Source organism: Grammomys surdaster, unplaced genomic scaffold (assembly GCF_004785775.1).
Source record: "Grammomys surdaster isolate TR1022 unplaced genomic scaffold, NIH_TR_1.0 229, whole genome shotgun sequence".
Classification (NCBI taxonomy): Eukaryota; Metazoa; Chordata; class Mammalia; order Rodentia; family Muridae; genus Grammomys; species Grammomys surdaster.
The window spans coordinates 3,429,322-3,443,502 of NW_021604674.1; the positions used below are offsets into that span (position 1 = coordinate 3,429,322).

Below are 14,181 nucleotides of genomic sequence, written 5' to 3' on the forward strand. Positions count from 1 at the left end.
GATGGGGAGGGCAGTGGGGGATGGGGAGGGCAGTGGGGGGAAGGAGAGGGCAGTGGAGGGATAGGGAAGGCAGTGGAGGGATGGAGAGGGCAGTGGGGGATGGGGAGGGTACTGAAGGGGTGGGGAGGACAGTGGGGGATGGATAAGAACAATAATCTAATCTAATCTAATCTAATCTAATCTAATCTAATCTAATAATAATATGGATGAAAATGTCAGAGTGAAATCCAGTCCTTTGTATGCTAACAAAAACACAGTGATTAAAAAATGAGAAAATTCTGAGGCTGGAGCTGTGGCTCAGTTGTTAGAGCACTTGCCTGGCATGCATGATGCCCTGTGTGCATTTCCTAGCACTGCAGAAGCCAGGAGTGTGACAGCACCTGGGAGACAGGCGGGAGAATCAGAAATGCAAGCTCATTCTTCCTGCACAGCAAGGTTGGGGCCAGGATGGGCTGCAGGAGGCACTGAATTAATGGGGGATTGGGGAAGAAAGGGAGAGAAGGAAGAAGAGAAGGGAGGGAGGGAAGGAGAAAGGGAAGAGGGAGGGCGAGCAGATAAACTGTCAATGAAAATCACTTAGGTAATTGAGTCGGGGGAAGGCTATAAAAGGCAAAATGAGAGGCATGTAAATTATTTTGGAATAAGAAGCCGTGCCTACCAGTGTTCATGACAGGGATGCTATCAGTCTGGGGCTGGCCAGAGACAGCTGCTGGGCTGACTGTGTAAAGTACTTGTGAGTGTGTAAGGTTGTGGTGGCTTTTGTGTAAAGTCGTGTTATCTCCTCTGTATCACTGTGACTAAAAGTCACAACTTAGGGAAGGAAGGGTTACATCTGGTTGAAAGTTTTAAAGGTTTCAGTCAGCCATGGAGGGGAGGTCGGGGTGGGCGTTGGGGTAGGGGTGGGAAGGTGTGTGTGTGTGTGTGTGGTGGGCGGTGAGTGGTGGGTGGTGGGCAGTGGGTGATGGTGATGGGTGATGGGCCGAGGAGAGCAGAGTGGCTCACATCACAGCGGCCATGAAGAAAAGAGAATGAATGAATGAATCCCCAAGCACTTCTACTGAGAGCACTCTATCCCTCCTACTCTATCCTGGCTCCCAGCCTATGGGAAGATGTCTTTCTCCCCTAGTTAATCCTCTCTGGACACCCTCTCCCAGGTACAACCAGAGATGCTACTTACTCTTTCTAATCTCCTTAGCCCTCCTGAGCCAGATCAAGTAGATAACCAAGGCTGCCCGTCGGAATCATGTTTCTGGTAGAATCCTTATGACCAAGATCCCTTTCTTCAGAATCTCCCGGTCTAATTTATTCACTCATTTGTTTATTTATATTAGGACTGACACACACAGTTGCATGTGGTTCCGGTAAGCTCCGAGTAGGTGTGTAGCTTCAGGACCTGTTTTTTCTGCCCCTCATGTAGGGAGAATACCTTACTTTATCATATTCATTTTCTTACAAAATCTCATAAAGCCAGAAGAGATTGACCCACATACAGAAGGAGGCTTTTGGAGAGGGGTCATGGGAGCTTTAAATAACAGCTTTGAGGTCATGTTTTTTTTTTATGCTTTGATACCCCTTTCTTTCACGAATATGGGACTAGAGACCAAATTCCAGCTAGGGCTAGGACTCCTTTTCCCTGACTGGGGTTTCAGCATACCTGTTCATACCTGTGCTCTCCAGCATGCTAAGTGAGGACCCTGTGGTGGGCAGAGTACAAACTGGAGGAGTGCATGGATTGCTCCAGGAACAACAGTAATGTGGTGACCAGTACTCAATATCACCCAGAGACACGAGTGTCTTTTTCCATTCACCAAAATGTGGGGCATAAAAAAAAGCTTTTTATCAGTTCTTTGTGGATTTCACTTCATGCACCCCAATCTCATTCATCTCTTCCTCCCCTCATACCTGCCCTCCATCCTTGAAACCTCCCTCCACCCAACAGAGGAAAAAAAATCTTGTTGTGGAAGCTGTAGTATGTCATAGTGTGTCCCACACTATGTCCTTTTGTCCACTTTTTTTTTTGCTTGCAAATGTACAAGGCCTCTGGCTTCTGCTGCTCTGTCAGTACTGGAACCTCACTGGGACTCCTCTCAGATAGCCTGTTGTTGCCCTGTGTTATGGAAGTCCTATGGTTTTGGATCTGTAGGACAAGTTGCTTCAAGTACTTTACACTTCATTGATGGGGTAGATGTTGGGGTGGGCCAATTCAAATCCCTGGATCTTGGCCTGAGAGGTATCTGAGCTGGTCAGCAAGAGAGGGATGAGGGAGGAGAGAGTGACTTCTCTCCCTTGTCTATGCCATTGCAAGCAGATAGGAGGCAGAGCTGGCTATCTGTGCTCATGCCCTTGGGCTGGCTCGTCTGAAACCTCCACATCCAGGACCAACTTTACTACGTTGCCCAGGTGAGGTTCAGGGCAAGCCTTCTGTCTTTAGCTGGGGATGGTGGGCGCAGAGGAGCCCATTTAGAATGTCCAGCCCAGTTATAGCCCATTTAATAAAGCTGGAAAGAGAAGTAACGTCCTCACCTCTGTGGGATTGCGGTGTATGTTGGTTAATGAGTGGGTCCCGTGGCTAGGGCCTCTCATGGGGACAGAGGTGCGGGAAGTTGACTGTGTTCACTCAAAGCTGGCACCAAGCAGACATTGGGCTATGTGAAGCCACAGGACTCTGTTTGTGGGTGGAGAACACAGTCTGAGGTCCTTTGTGGAACCACAAAGCTTTTGGGTTGGGGAGTCTCGGGGGGCCAAAAGGTGGCCAGGAACTGGTTGGTTTTCAGACCCTTGGGCTCTCAGGTGCTGCTGGGAGGCCACGGAAGGGCCTACCGAAGTGGGGGAGTACGTGCTGCTGGCCCGAAGCTGAAGGGAAGAGGGGGAGGGATGAGCTCTGGCGGTGTCCTTTGGGGATGAGAGTCTTGGGTTGTGGTGACTCTCTTGGCTGGGTCATGTCTGGGTTTGCTTGCTTGCTTGGGTTACTGGGCCTCCGTGGCTAGAAACATAGAAAAGTTGTCTACGGGAGTTGAAAACCTTCTCCATGGTTCCCCACAGTGTGTCCCAAAGAAGAGAAATAGGCTATGGTCTTAAGATCCTTATTGTTATGGCAGAAAATGGTTGAAGCTATACCCTGATATTTTCAGGGTAGGCCTGAGGTTAAATACCTTTTGCCAGAGGAGAGTCTGGGAAGGAATGTTTAATTGGCTACGTCCTCTGGCCTTTAGGTACCTCATTAATATGGAGATCTGTCTTGAGGTTCTGTGGCCTGTAGTCACACCCTCTACCTGTGGAAAGGCTGGTGGGGGATGTTATCCTACGTGCCTGGAGGACCCCACTCTATGAAGGTCTTGGGCCTCGTGTCAGGAGCCTGTGTCAGGAGCCTGTAGTCTGGGAGTGTGGTGAAATGCATGCCATCCCTTAGGATCACCTGGGGTATTTGGCAATTTCTAGCCAGTGCTCAACCAGAAACCATGCTGTCCTTTCATGGTCCTACACACCTCCCTTTCCAATGTACAGGTGTAATTAAGACATTTTTGTTTTGTTGTTGCAAGCAAATAAATGTGGGCAAAAGGGGGCACTGTGGGACACACTATGACACACTCCAGCTTCCACGATGAGATTTTTTTTTTCCTCTGTTGGATGGAAGGGAGGTTGCAAGGGTGGAAGGCAGGTGTGAGGGGAGCAGGAAATACTGGGATTGGGGTGCATGGTAGTGAGACAGGGTCTCACTCTGTAGTCAGGAGTGGCAGATGTCATGCTTCAGCCCTGCAAAGGCTGAGAGGCAGGTGACCCCACATCTGGCAAGGTTCAAACATTCTTAATGCCCCTCCCCAATTAACTGAATACTTTTGGGTGCGAAATGTTGCCAGTGAATACAACTAGCCTTTAGTGTTTTAGACTGTCGTTTTTGAAAAATGTTTCTAGCTGTGAAATGGGAACTCAGTGTGAGTCTGTAGGCACTGTAGGTGACTCCGTAGGTTGCTGTTACAAGGTAGGAAGTAGTTCTCAGTGTGCAGTAAATGTTCAATAAATGTGAAACGCTGCTGTCTTCTAATATTAGACAACGTTTTGAGATTTTGAGTTTGCTCAGTTATGATTCACGTTGGCAAATGTTAAAAAATTATTTGTTTTTCTCTATGTAGTTTCAATAATTATTGATCAAATTTATGAATGAATGGCAAGGCTCAGATGCATAGTCTATCAAAAACTCAGTGATATGACCTTTTTACATTGCACATACTCTTAAATACATGTACTGGCGTACAGGAGGGTTGGGGGTACATTATGTTCTGAATAGTTTTGTTCCTATTGTCAAATAGGCAGAAGCAGTTCAGGTGTGGGAAGATACCTTTGTATTCACACTCTATTTTCATTGATACGTTTACTCAATGGAAGGAATGCTTGCAGAGATGGAGTTCTTCCTGTTCAGTGGGCCCCTCGCACCTCTGCTTTGTGGTTAGCATCAAACTTTTGAGTTCAACATTGCACAGTGGTAGCAGTACAACCAGAAGCTTCCATGCCTCCTTTACCATTCCAGCGTTTTGCTCTGGGTTGTTCTATTCCCAGGGACGAGGCACACAAGGTTAAGGCTTCTAAGTCTGGGTACCATATACTTTCTTGAAGAGGGATGGCCTATTCTTTGAGGCAGACTAACACAGTATGCTTGTGTGTGAGTGGTGTGCATGTGCGTGTGTGTGTGTGTGCGTGTGCGTGTGCGTGTGTGTGTGTGTGTGGTGTTTGTTGTTACTAGTTTGGAGTTTCATGTTTCTGCTTTTTAAAGATTTGTTTTTATGTGCATATGAGTGCTTTGCCTACATGTGTGACTATGCTTTGCCACATGCATGCCATGGTGTATGTGGAGACCAGAAGATGACATTGAATCCCCTGGAGACAGAGTTAGTGGATATTGTGAGTTTCCATGTGGGTGCTGGAAACTGAACACAGGTCCTCTGCAAGAGCAGCAAGTGGTTAAGAGCACTCTCTTAACCACTGAGCCATCTCTTCAGCCCCACTTTTATGTGCATTTGTCTGTCTGTCTGTCTGTCTGTCTGTCTGTCTGCCTGCCTGCCTGCCTGTCTGTCTGTCTGTCTGTCTGTCTACTCATGCCCTGAGACAGGGTCTCATCAGGTTGCCTGGGCTTGTCTCAAACTCCTTGGTTCTTGCAATCTTCTTGCCTCAGTCTGCAGAGGTGCCGGAGTACAGGTATGTACCTGACTTTGACACAGGGAGGCAATTGAACACCCTCAAGTAAGCAATACTTTATTCCAGCAAAGTGTCACTGCACTGGCCCTACAATCCTGTCTCCAAATGCTTGTGTTTGTTATGATATTTTCAGTCTCTGTGACCTTTCTGAAGTCAAGTCTCTCCCTTTGAAAGCCTTTGAGAAGGTTCAAACACTCTTTGCTTGTCACCCAGCCTAGGGAAATGGAAAGACCAGTCAATGGGAAATGTCTCCAGCTCTTACCTGCCTTTGATGCTGAGGTTCCTTCCTGGGCAATGAGAATTATAATTATGGTAACCCTAGGCACCTGGGTGTAAGAGGCAACACCATAGGCAAAGGAGAAGTAGATTCTAGGTCTTCCTGTCACAACAGCTTGTAACAACACACAGTGTAACAGTGTCCTGTAGTCCACAAACTGAGGCTGGGCTAAAGGCTAAGGAAGAAGCCAGCATTTAAGTGATGTTGTTTTCTCTTTTGTAATCAGGAAATTCCGATTTGCACATTGGATTGGCCCAACCGCATAGGAGAAATCTCTTGGGATGTGTTTTTTGTGACTTTCAACTTCCTGGTGCCAGGACTGGTCATTGTGATCAGTTACTCCAAAATTTTACAGGTATGTTTGTTTCAGTGCTGCTCTGAACTTCACTCCATCTGGGCATTTCTGGTAGAATCTTAGAACTTCTGGGTCAGAGGACACCTTGGGGGTCCTAACAGTACAATCCTGATTCACTGTGCAAATCCTTGGCTACACCCTGGAACAATGAGGGGTAAGAGTTTGTATATTTATTTTGGCTTTTGTTTTCTAAGTCAGTTATATCTTTGTGAATCTTTTTTGGTTCATTATTAAAACAATACCAGGTTATAAAAAACATTGAGTTGAAAACAGGCAAAGAATTATGAAATGTAGAAGTTAAAAATCTCTTCTCTTCCCAACCTTAGTGACCCAACTATGTCTCTGCAGTATTTCAGCGTTATGGACACTTGTGTGTGTCTGATGCTATTTGGTGGGTTATTTTTCACTCATCAGTGTATCAGTTGCTGTATCTTATCTTGTTCTTTGTTAAGGGCTATACAGACTTTCGTCATGTAGGCATGATATAATCATTTTATGGACTTTGGAGTTGTGTCCACTGTTTTCCCACAAACACAGCAGTGATCGACATTGCTTCTTAAGATTTTTTTTTTATGGCAGCATCATACACTAATATAATATCACACCCAGATTATGTATTCTGCTCACAAAATTGAACACAATCACAAAGTGACTCCTGAATGGAGAATAGAGCTTGGCCACGGTCCTTCCTGTCCCCGTGGGTCAGTCACCTTATCCTTGGGAATGTCCATTTCAGGTGTGTGTGGCACAGGAAATAAATGACGCCTTCTAGAAAAGTAAACATATATACACAGACATATAAAAGACAGGCTGGCCTCTGCTTCCTGCCTCTAAAGGCATCCTCCTTGTATGGAAAGTACCACAAGCAGACACGACCACACATATTACAAGGTAAACTTGTAAAGTTTACGTCAGAGGTCTGGAGCCCTCTTGACAGTATGCAGTGACTGGTTCCTGGGTTTATAGCATCTTATGTGTGGCTTGAGATAAACAGGTGTATTGAAAAGGCCCTGCTCACCTTCTGGCCACTTTTACAACCCTTTATAGCTGTGGATCTGCAGCCCTCTTATAAAGCTCAGAAACCATGCCAGGGCAACCTCACCTAAGGCTCCTGACCCTGGTTCTGTGCAAGATAGTGTTTAACTCACTACCCAGAGTTGACCCACCAGATGGCTCTCAATCTCTAAAGAGATCAAGCTTGTGGATCTCTTTGTGAGGCTAATTCCAGAGTGCTTGCAATGAATGGCATGGCATATTTTAATGCCATATACATATATAAAATCACAAGTCTGTAACTCCCTATGTGGACTAGACTGACCTGGAATTTGTATCACTCCTTCTGTCTCTGCCTCCTAAGTACTAGGATCAAGGGCACACACTACTGTGAAAGGATGCATTTAAAATTACGTTTTCTTTAACAAGTATGCTTGTGGTGTTTATCAGGCAGCAAGCACTAAGTCACTTGATCCTAATAAGATTCACAGGTAAGACAATCCAGAGATGCTGTTTACCCAAGGTCATGAGCGTGTAGGTGTCAGCTTCAGTATTTAAACCCAAGCAGACTGGACCCAGAGCCTCAGTACTTCAACTCCTCAGAGCATTTTTTTAAGAGTGCTATGAGCATGGGCTGGAGAGATGGCTCAGCAGTTAAGAGCACTGACTGCTCTTCCAGAGGTCCTGAGTTCAAATCCCAGCAACCACATGGCGGCTCACAACCACCCATAATGAGATTCGATGCCCTCTTCTGGTGTGTCTGAAGACAGCTACAGTGTACTCATAAATAAAATAAATAAATCTTAAAAAAAAAAAAAGAGTGCTATGAGCAGAATGTTGGCAGAGAGTGAGTGTGGTTCAGGAGTGTGCAAGTTACAGTCTGCCTAGAGGGATCTTCGGCAAAGAGGCAGTTGAACAATGATGCTGAGATTTAAAGCCAAGAGGACAGCAGCACGGGAGAGAGTGATGTGTCAGTGTGAAATTAAAGCAAGCTGTTAGCTGTTGCACAAACGTGAAGGACCAACAAGGGGAGCAAAGAACCATAGGAACAAACACGAAGCTTAGAGGGTTCTTTATAAATTACCTATCTTTGAGTGTTGATTGCCGATTTACTTTGCTGCGTGGCTTGGGCCTACTGCTTGTACTCTCTGGGCCCCAGTTCCATCATCTTCAAAAAGGCAGCCTTAATTTCCAGTGGGAACTTGCGTAGGGCGAGTATGTAAGAGCTGCTTGGTCACAGTGGGCACTGAATAATTCGGCAGGTGCTTTTTGCTAGGCCAGGCTTTCTTCTAACCCTTCCCTCTGAGTATGCCAGGAATTGGCATCACTGAGGTTTTCCAGAGGTTAAATAGCAAGTCAAGGTTTGGGATAGGAATAAGCAGTCATGGCGGGAGTGGACTGGCTGGGAGGGACAGTAGCACCTACCTGGACTCCCCTTTTTCCTGCAGCAAAAATCAGAAAAAATGCCTCAGAATCATGAAGGTGAGAAAGACCTCCTCTCCCTCCTCTGGACAGCAGTGTACTATGCTCTCCCCACACTGAGTCTAAACTCACTGTCAGCGGTACACATCTCCACATCACAGACCCTGCACAACTTTCGTGCACAACAGAACATCTGTGGGGTTTGCAGCTGTGGAAAGCTACCTGAGTGTTAGGTCACAGAAGAAATTTACACCCATTGCTTCCTTACACATGAACCAGATGCAAATCCTCTATCTAAAGTCCTGTACAACTTGCCTTTTGCCTGCACTCCCCTACATTGTCTCCTGTCTCATGTCCAGGTGACCTGGAGACAGTCCCTCTCCACAGGCTCACGCGCTGCTGCCTCTGGGCCTTGAGGCCTGCCATTTCCTCTCCAGGACCTCTCTTGTCTGGATTGCACTGTAGACCACTTCTCGCTAATTCAGAGCAATCCCTCTCCTCAAAAATACTGCATCCTCTTGCCTGTCATTCCCTCTGCCTAGGGGCTGCAAGCTCGGAGAGAAGGAAGGCTGTTTTGTTCATTGTGTCTACATCCGGAGCTGGTCCATAGGTGCTCAGGTTATATTTGCATATGAGTGAGGCCCAAGCCTTTGAGCACAAAGAATGCTTGGCAGGGCCTCTCTGCCTGGGCTTTGGGCATCCCCAACACAGGAATAAACCAGGCAGCACTGTTAAATCTGATCACAGACCCCGTTTTCACACACAGAGCATCTCTCTCAGCTGGTATTGCATAAACCCAGAGGAAAGCCCTGCTTCCAACCTTTGCTGGTTCTGACCTGGGCAGTGGTTCAGAATGGGCATCCAACTGCTCTCCCCTTGCAGATCACCCTTCAGGAATTGCTTTATGTGCTGGGCAGTGACTATTTTTGCCCTCCACTGCTCTCTGCTTCCTCTTGCCTTGTGATTCAGACATGCCATACATTTTCAGTGATATTTTTCTCTATTGACAGTTTCCTCAAGGGAATAGCTTCCCAGTAACTCCCAAGTACCTGGAGTCAGACTTTTAGGGCTGGCAGCTTCGGACAAGGTTTCCAAGTTCACCCAGCAAACATAATGACGATGGGCTCTGATGGATCTGCCATTGTAACTGTATTTCTTCTTCTCCCTCCCACTAGCCACATACACAGGGCATGAGAATGCCGCATGGGCAGGGCTTCCTTTCTTCTTGCCCTGTGTCCAGTCTCTTCAAGAGATAGTAGCATATATCACAGGAAGAGATTGTAGGGTCTTGATAAAAATTTGTCGAAGAAACCAGTCACTCTAGGGCCTGCAGATGGCGATCTTCTGTAGAAGCTCTGCAGCAGAGAAACTAAAATTAACGGAACATGAAGCCTGGGCCTCACTAGGAACTGGCTATCACTTGCAACTGTGGTCATGTTCTAGGCTTCGATTTGTGGTCCTGAGTCCTGGAGACAACTGCTGGAATTTCCAGGTTCTTGTGTTCTGAGACAACAACAACAACAAAAAAATGCAACAGGGACACATGATTAATAATAGAAACAGGGACACGTTATTAAGAGAAAGACATTCCGGAGAATGGGAGAGACCTAATGAGTTGTGTGTGTGTGTGTGTGTGTGTGTGTGTGTGTGTGTGTGTGCAGGGGGGAGGCTTCTATGTAAAAAGACCAACAATGAGCCTCTGATCTTCTGGTCATTTATGGGTAATTTACGTGGCACTTGCCTGTCCCGGTAGTTGTATATTGCCTATGCACAGACTGGCTTTTCTTGGACATACTTTGCTGTTGTATGAGGTTGGGAAGCATTTTGAGACTGAGGAATGCTGGGAGAACCTGGAGGCCAGGTCTGCCTTGGTATGTAAAATATGTACCTCAGTTGCTTGTCCTGAGGTCCAAAACCAAACAGCCAGTCCTGGTTTTTTTTCCACACATTTATCTTGATGTTACTCTCTCTAGTCCTATCTCTCCTCCTACAGTTGGGTCTCTTTGAGGGAAGACCTCTGGGAAGGTGGGGCCTCTTGTCTGAAGATTCTAATCAGGACAGTACTGATTAGCCAATCAGCTCCACAAACGAGGTTCAACCCCTAGGGCTCCAACTTCTGTCAGTGAGCATCCTCTTCAGTGCCAGCATCCAACTGGTGTGGCCTGGCATGGCAAGGGGGTGTTGGGTGGGAATAGGGTTTCCTCCTGGCTGGCAGAAGCTTATGCAGCTACAGTGAGTCACAAAAGGTCTGCTTTAAAATTGGACATTTTTAAAGGCCTAGGGAGAAAACTCCAAACCAAGCAGCTGTCTGGGATTAGCAGTTCTTAAACTCTTATGAGCAAAAATCATCTACACAGTTCAAGAGACGTGCGGATCCCCGGGTCCCCTCACCGAATCCAGGTGTCTCAAAGTGGGCCCTATTGGATGTGCAAAAAAACACAGCTTTCAGCCTAAAAAGGATAAGAGATAATTTATTCTGAGTAGCCATGGCCCAGGAATATGGAGATTCAGACTACATCAAATTCTATGTTCCAAAATGATAACTTTTTTATGAAGCATTTAAAAAAAATAGTAACGGGCAGTTTTCAAATACATTGTTGGGAACATGAGGTAAAAGGTGGGCCACAGTCAAGCAAGGAGACCTCTGCTATAGACCTGAGATATCCGATGACATTCTTAGCTTTTTGACTGGTGGCTGCACCTGTCAGTCACAAGAATGCTAGGCCAGACCCAGAGTAGGTGTGGAATAACTATTAAGGGAGTTAAAAGTGGCCAGAAATAAACTATAACTGGGCTCTGGAGCTGCCGCACTAATCTCTCAACAATAACTAGCTGGTCAATCAGCTTTGTAGAAGGGTCAGTGTCAGGTGCAGTTCTTTATAGGAACTTTTGTTCATAGATTTTTTGTGTTTTACCAAGTTCCCAGTGGTCACGGGGGCATATTCTCATGAACACTGCTCCCACCAGCCACTGTTCCCCCAAGACATTGTCCCCCAAGACATTATTCCCCTCAGCCATTGCCACTATGCCAGGGTGAAGCACATGGCACTGTTGTGTGGGGCTCCTAAAGAAGGAGAACCCCAGGACATCCCCTAGGAGCTTATTTTTGAGGGTGAGAATTATATGGCACCTCATAAGAGCACACAAGGCATTCCACCAAAGCCAGAGACATTTGATATCTTGGCTAGGTGCTGACAAGCCAGGTAGTCAGTCTAATGTGGGACAGGGAGCAAGGAAGAACCCACATTTTATTACAATGCTTGACTTTCTTCCTGATTCTACAAACTGTGGGGACTGTGGAATGGGGGATGAAACAGTGGTATCCCTTAGAAAGAATTCTCTTGTGGGCTTGACTCTGAGTCAGTCCCTTTGTTTATCACAGCCTGGGCCCCACAGAGCTGCATAGCTGCCCCCACCTGCACAGCAGGGTGGGTAGGCGCTGAGTACTCTGGGAACCCCTAGTGAGCACGATTGTCACAGGTGGGGGCTATAACTATTTAGTATCAGAAAAAATGACTTTCAGCCAGTAACCTGAGAGTCAATTTGCAAGAACTGCAGTGGTGCGAACACACAGAGGATAGAGAGAAGATTAAAGGTGACAACTGATAAAATAAATGTCTAGCGAGTGGCAAGGAGCCAAGGGGGAAATGCAACAGCCCCGACTGCTCACATCCTGGTGTTCTGGTTGTCAAGAGCTTTGACACTGTTCACTGGGCACCTGCTGTCCTTGTCTCTCTCACAAACAGGTGGCTCTAAATGCCCCACACAGTGAGAGGCAATCATGCAATCATGCAACAGTTAAGCATCCATTCTTTAATTAGAGCACTAAAAAGAATTGTAAGGAGGACATTTTAAGCCATTTTTTTTGATGAGTTAAAGTTGCCCAAATTGTGAATGATGCTAATGACTTTAAAATTACTTCCTCTCTCCAGATGCAAAGATCTAGGGAGAAAAGTCCTCATCTCCCATCCCCGTCCCCGTCCCCGTCCAGAATTGGCCCGAGAGACAGAACCTGGACCAGCCCCAGCAGCAGTGGAAGTTAGTAAGGGTCACTGACAAGGCCAGGACACATCCCATTGGCTCTCTTCCTCAGGACAAAGGTCACAGACTGGTACATCAGGCCCATAGACATAATGTCCTTCACATTCCAGGTTAGAAGCGTCCAGTCAGACTGCAACCCACTATCTCTAGTCTCACCCCTATCCACCAGGCTTCAATTCTCAGTACCACAAAACCAACCCAACCAACAGGAGACCCTTGACATAGATAGTGACCAGTTGCTCCTTTTTTTTTTTTTTTTTTTTTTTTTTTAACAGGCGGCGGGGGGGGGGGGAGGGGGGCGGAGGAGTCCGGGTGTCCTGGACCTCTATGTAAACCAGGCTGGCCTTGCACTCACAGAGATCCACCTGCCTCTGTTTCCAGAGTGCTGGGATCAAAGGTTTGTGTCACCAGTGCCTCAAGGTAGTTCCGGTTCTTTGCATTTCATGCAGATCACGAAAGCATCGAGGAAGAGGCTTACGCTGAGCTTGGCGTACTCCGAGAGCCACCAGATCCGAGTGTCCCAGCAGGACTACCGGCTCTTCCGAACACTCTTCCTGCTCATGGTTTCCTTCTTCGTCATGTGGAGTCCCATCATCATCACCATCCTCCTCATCTTGATCCAGAACTTCCGACAGGACCTGGTCATCTGGCCGTCCCTTTTCTTCTGGGTGATGGCCTTCACGTTTGCCAACTCCGCCCTAAACCCCATTATGTACAACATGTCGCTGTTCAGGAACGAATGGAGGAAGATTTTTTGCTGCTTCTTTTTCCCAGAGAAAGGAGCCATTTTTACGGACACGTCTGTCAGGCGAAATGACTTGTCTGTTATTTCCAGCTAACTAGCTGCTGGTGCCAGGTAACCACGGTGTGCATGTAAAGGGAGTTAACTTCAGGGAAAGCCCACCAGTGCACTCTGCTTTAAGAATATCCAACTTCCAACAGCATGCATCTACAGGGCCAGCAAATTAAGGAATGATCGCTCAGTATAAAACTATTTTTCCTTAAAAGAACTTTCTATGGGTTCCTTTTGTGAACTTTTTTAGTGTGTTTGTAATATGATTGAGTTAATAAATTTTTATTTATAACTGTTCCTACATATAAAGCTGTACCTTGTGATTGTTGAAACAAACCTTGGAGTTGATTCAGGGCTCGGATTTCTCTGAAAAGGTGTCATGGCCACCCTGAGTCTCCACCTTGGGCTCATAAAGCCTTGAGATAATTAATTCATTCCCATCAAGACTGCTTAAGGAATCTCCAAGGAACAATTAAAAATGACTTTTTCCCCCCATGTATTAAAAATGGGTTGGGGACAAGGCTCAATGGTAGTGTGGCCCTAGGTTCAATCCCCAGTACATTAAAAAAAGAAAAAGAAAAATACTACAAACCACTTGACCACTTTAGTAGAAAAAGCACCATAGACTCAAAGAGGGGAGGATGGAGTAACGGTGGAGAGGGAGATCAAGAGTGAATGCTTCGTCACCCCACCCATCAACCCTTTGAAACACCTGCCCTGGCTGTTGCAGTGGTTTGGGTACTAGGAATCCAGTGGTAAAGCAAATAGCCCTGGCTTTGTTCTCAGGGAGCCCAATTCAAGGAGGCAGGGGACCACACATGCTAAACAGAAGTCAATGAATAGTGTAGCACCCTACCGTGACCAAGCACACTGGGGAAAGTAGGTCGGGGTGCTGTGGGATGGTGGTTGTTTATATGGGTAGGTGTGGGCTAGGGAACACTGAGGAGCAGTAGTCGGGTTGAAAGGCAAAAGTTAAGAAAGAGTGATGTGGATCCAGAGGAAGGACCTTTGCAGGAAGAGAGAGGCTGGCGAGCCACCTGCTCCGGGAACTGCAAACTGTTGACTGAGCCTTCTTTGTACTTGATGCTTGGAAAGAGGAGTGCTCTTCTG

At 46.6% G+C, this 14,181-nt stretch overlaps 1 protein-coding gene across 1 annotated transcript in view; it reads left to right on the plus strand.

Annotated features, from left to right (window-relative positions):
- Positions 1–13,374, plus strand: part of Ffar4 (free fatty acid receptor 4) — a 19,366-nt gene extending 5,992 nt beyond the window's left edge. Inside the window, exons 2-3 of the mRNA XM_028773536.1 lie at positions 5,694–5,822; positions 12,728–13,374. Of these exons, the coding sequence (XP_028629369.1) occupies positions 5,694–5,822; positions 12,728–13,117 (519 nt within the window). The 3' untranslated portion in view covers positions 13,118–13,374. The remainder of the gene's footprint in view (positions 1–5,693; positions 5,823–12,727) is intronic.
- The last annotated feature ends 807 nt before the right edge of the window (positions 13,375–14,181 follow it).